The sequence below is a fragment of the Etheostoma spectabile genome, chromosome 21 (assembly GCF_008692095.1).
Source record: "Etheostoma spectabile isolate EspeVRDwgs_2016 chromosome 21, UIUC_Espe_1.0, whole genome shotgun sequence".
NCBI classification, from domain to species: domain Eukaryota; kingdom Metazoa; phylum Chordata; class Actinopteri; order Perciformes; family Percidae; genus Etheostoma; species Etheostoma spectabile.
The window spans coordinates 22,885,303-22,887,188 of record NC_045753.1 but is presented as its reverse complement, the minus strand read 5'-3'; the positions used below and the strand labels follow the sequence as shown (position 1 = coordinate 22,887,188).

The 1,886-nt window shown below is 38.5% G+C and overlaps 1 protein-coding gene across 1 annotated transcript in view; it reads right to left on the bottom strand.

The window, feature by feature from the left end:
- Window positions 1-566: 566 nt before the first annotated feature.
- birc5a (baculoviral IAP repeat containing 5a) overlaps window positions 567-1,886 on the bottom strand; it is a 6,464-nt gene continuing 5,144 nt past the window's right edge. Inside the window, exons 3-4 of the mRNA XM_032501662.1 lie at window positions 927-1,044; window positions 567-662 (exon numbers count right to left, since the gene is read on the bottom strand). Of these exons, the coding sequence (XP_032357553.1) occupies window positions 570-662; window positions 927-1,044 (211 nt within the window). The 3' untranslated portion in view covers window positions 567-569. The remainder of the gene's footprint in view (window positions 663-926; window positions 1,045-1,886) is intronic.

The following is a 1,886-nucleotide window of genomic DNA, read 5'->3' as shown; positions in this document are numbered from 1 at the left end:
ATGAGGACAGCCTCACCGAGCAGCAGCAGCAGCAGCCTCCGTCTGGGAGGGACTGGGATTTATTCGGCAGGCGCACACGTTTATGCAAGGCATGCAGGACGAGAATGATGGGAGGAAAATGGGGGAGAGTCACCAGTCGGCTGCGCTTTAGCCAAATAAACAGAATACGCAAACATCTTTGCAGCACCACTGGACAGACGAGTCCATGAATTCATCGCCAAAGTAATGGTGTATTCCACATTAAAGATGACATTAAATAAAACCCTTTAGGTGTATAGGTTGTTTAGCTTTTCCTTTGCTATTTTCATAAGCCTCACCTAGATGCTACACATTACTGTAGTACATTTCCCATCAAATACCCCACTCACATTAAATAAGTGTAGCCAGACTGAATACTTTAATGAATAAAAAACATATATAAAGTGAAAACAGTAAAGAGGACTGATATACAGTGTTATAAAGAAGACATGACGGAAACAAGGAAATAAGTCCAGTGAGAGAAACCAGTCAGTCAGCCAGCAACAAAAAATCTTTCACACAGCGCCCACTTCATTCATCTGCATGTAGTGTCACTCCTCGCCCATGGCTGTCTTGATTATATCGGCTCTTCTCAGTTTTGCTGCCTCTTCAAACTTGGTGATGCTCTCGTTACAGGATTTGTTCTGCGAGTGGAGGAAATGAAATCTGGATCGGACAATGTTCTCACAGGAAATGAGTTAACGATTTGGACATCTTAGTCACGCTGTACATCGGGAATATTGATTTAAACTTGTTTTTGTAGACAACTTCGCACGTGGCCAGGGATTATGGATGGAAAAATAAATATTGAATAAATAACTTTTAAGACGTGCAAGAATACAAAATTAAAAAATATAAAAGATTGAAAAAGTATGTTGACAGTTACACGAGTTCTCTGAAGTACGTACAATGATGAACTTCTGCCTCTCCTTCTGTAGTTTCAAGAATTCCTCCACAGTCAGCTCTTCAACTTTCTTCTTCAGGGCGATGAATTGGCAGGACGGTGAATGGGATTTGTGCTCCTTTCTGGCAACAAAAACAAGACAATGATGAGGGGGAGCAAATATTCCAGACATGCATATGGAAGGAATGGACATTGTACCAGGCACTGCACTTTTTCTACATCATCCATGGGCATCATGTAAAGCAAATATAGATGTGGGAAACAGTAAAGCTTCATATGGCTGTGATGTAGTCCCATAGCATGTCATTATCTGAAGCGCTCTTTTTTGATCCAAAATACATTTACGTAAGGATTCTGCTCTGCTTTCTGCTCTGCTGTAGAGAAAATAACATTTAACATATTTAACACTAAATAACACACCATCTTACAAAGTTCAACAGTGACTTTACAATTAATGTTAACATTTCAATGATATAAAAAGCAAAAATGTATAGTTACAAAGAGTTCATATAGTTTATGCCTGAAGTGCTGCTGCATCAGTCACAAACACTGAATAATGATATACACACCAAGGTGGAAAGTCTTGAGAATGTGGTCAAAAGTGTGGCAAAATAAAGACAACTCCTGCTACCTTTTACCTGGCTACATAGAGCTGGTCTACCTGCCGTGAATCATTTTGTGACTTGGAAAGTAAAATCGGACCTAGGCAAAGGTATAAATATAAACTATATAAAAATAGCGCTCTTTTCACTGCAAGTCTCGTTTGCTGTTACAGGTCATTTATGATCATCAGATGGAAAATTACATAGTCCCAGAAACATTTAAAAGTGACATACAGTGGATGTAAAAAGTCTACACACCCCTGTTAATTATTTATTATTATTATTATTTGTGATGTAAAAAAACCTTGACAAATCATGTCAGAACTTTTTCCAGCTTTAATGTGACCTATAATGTGAACAAT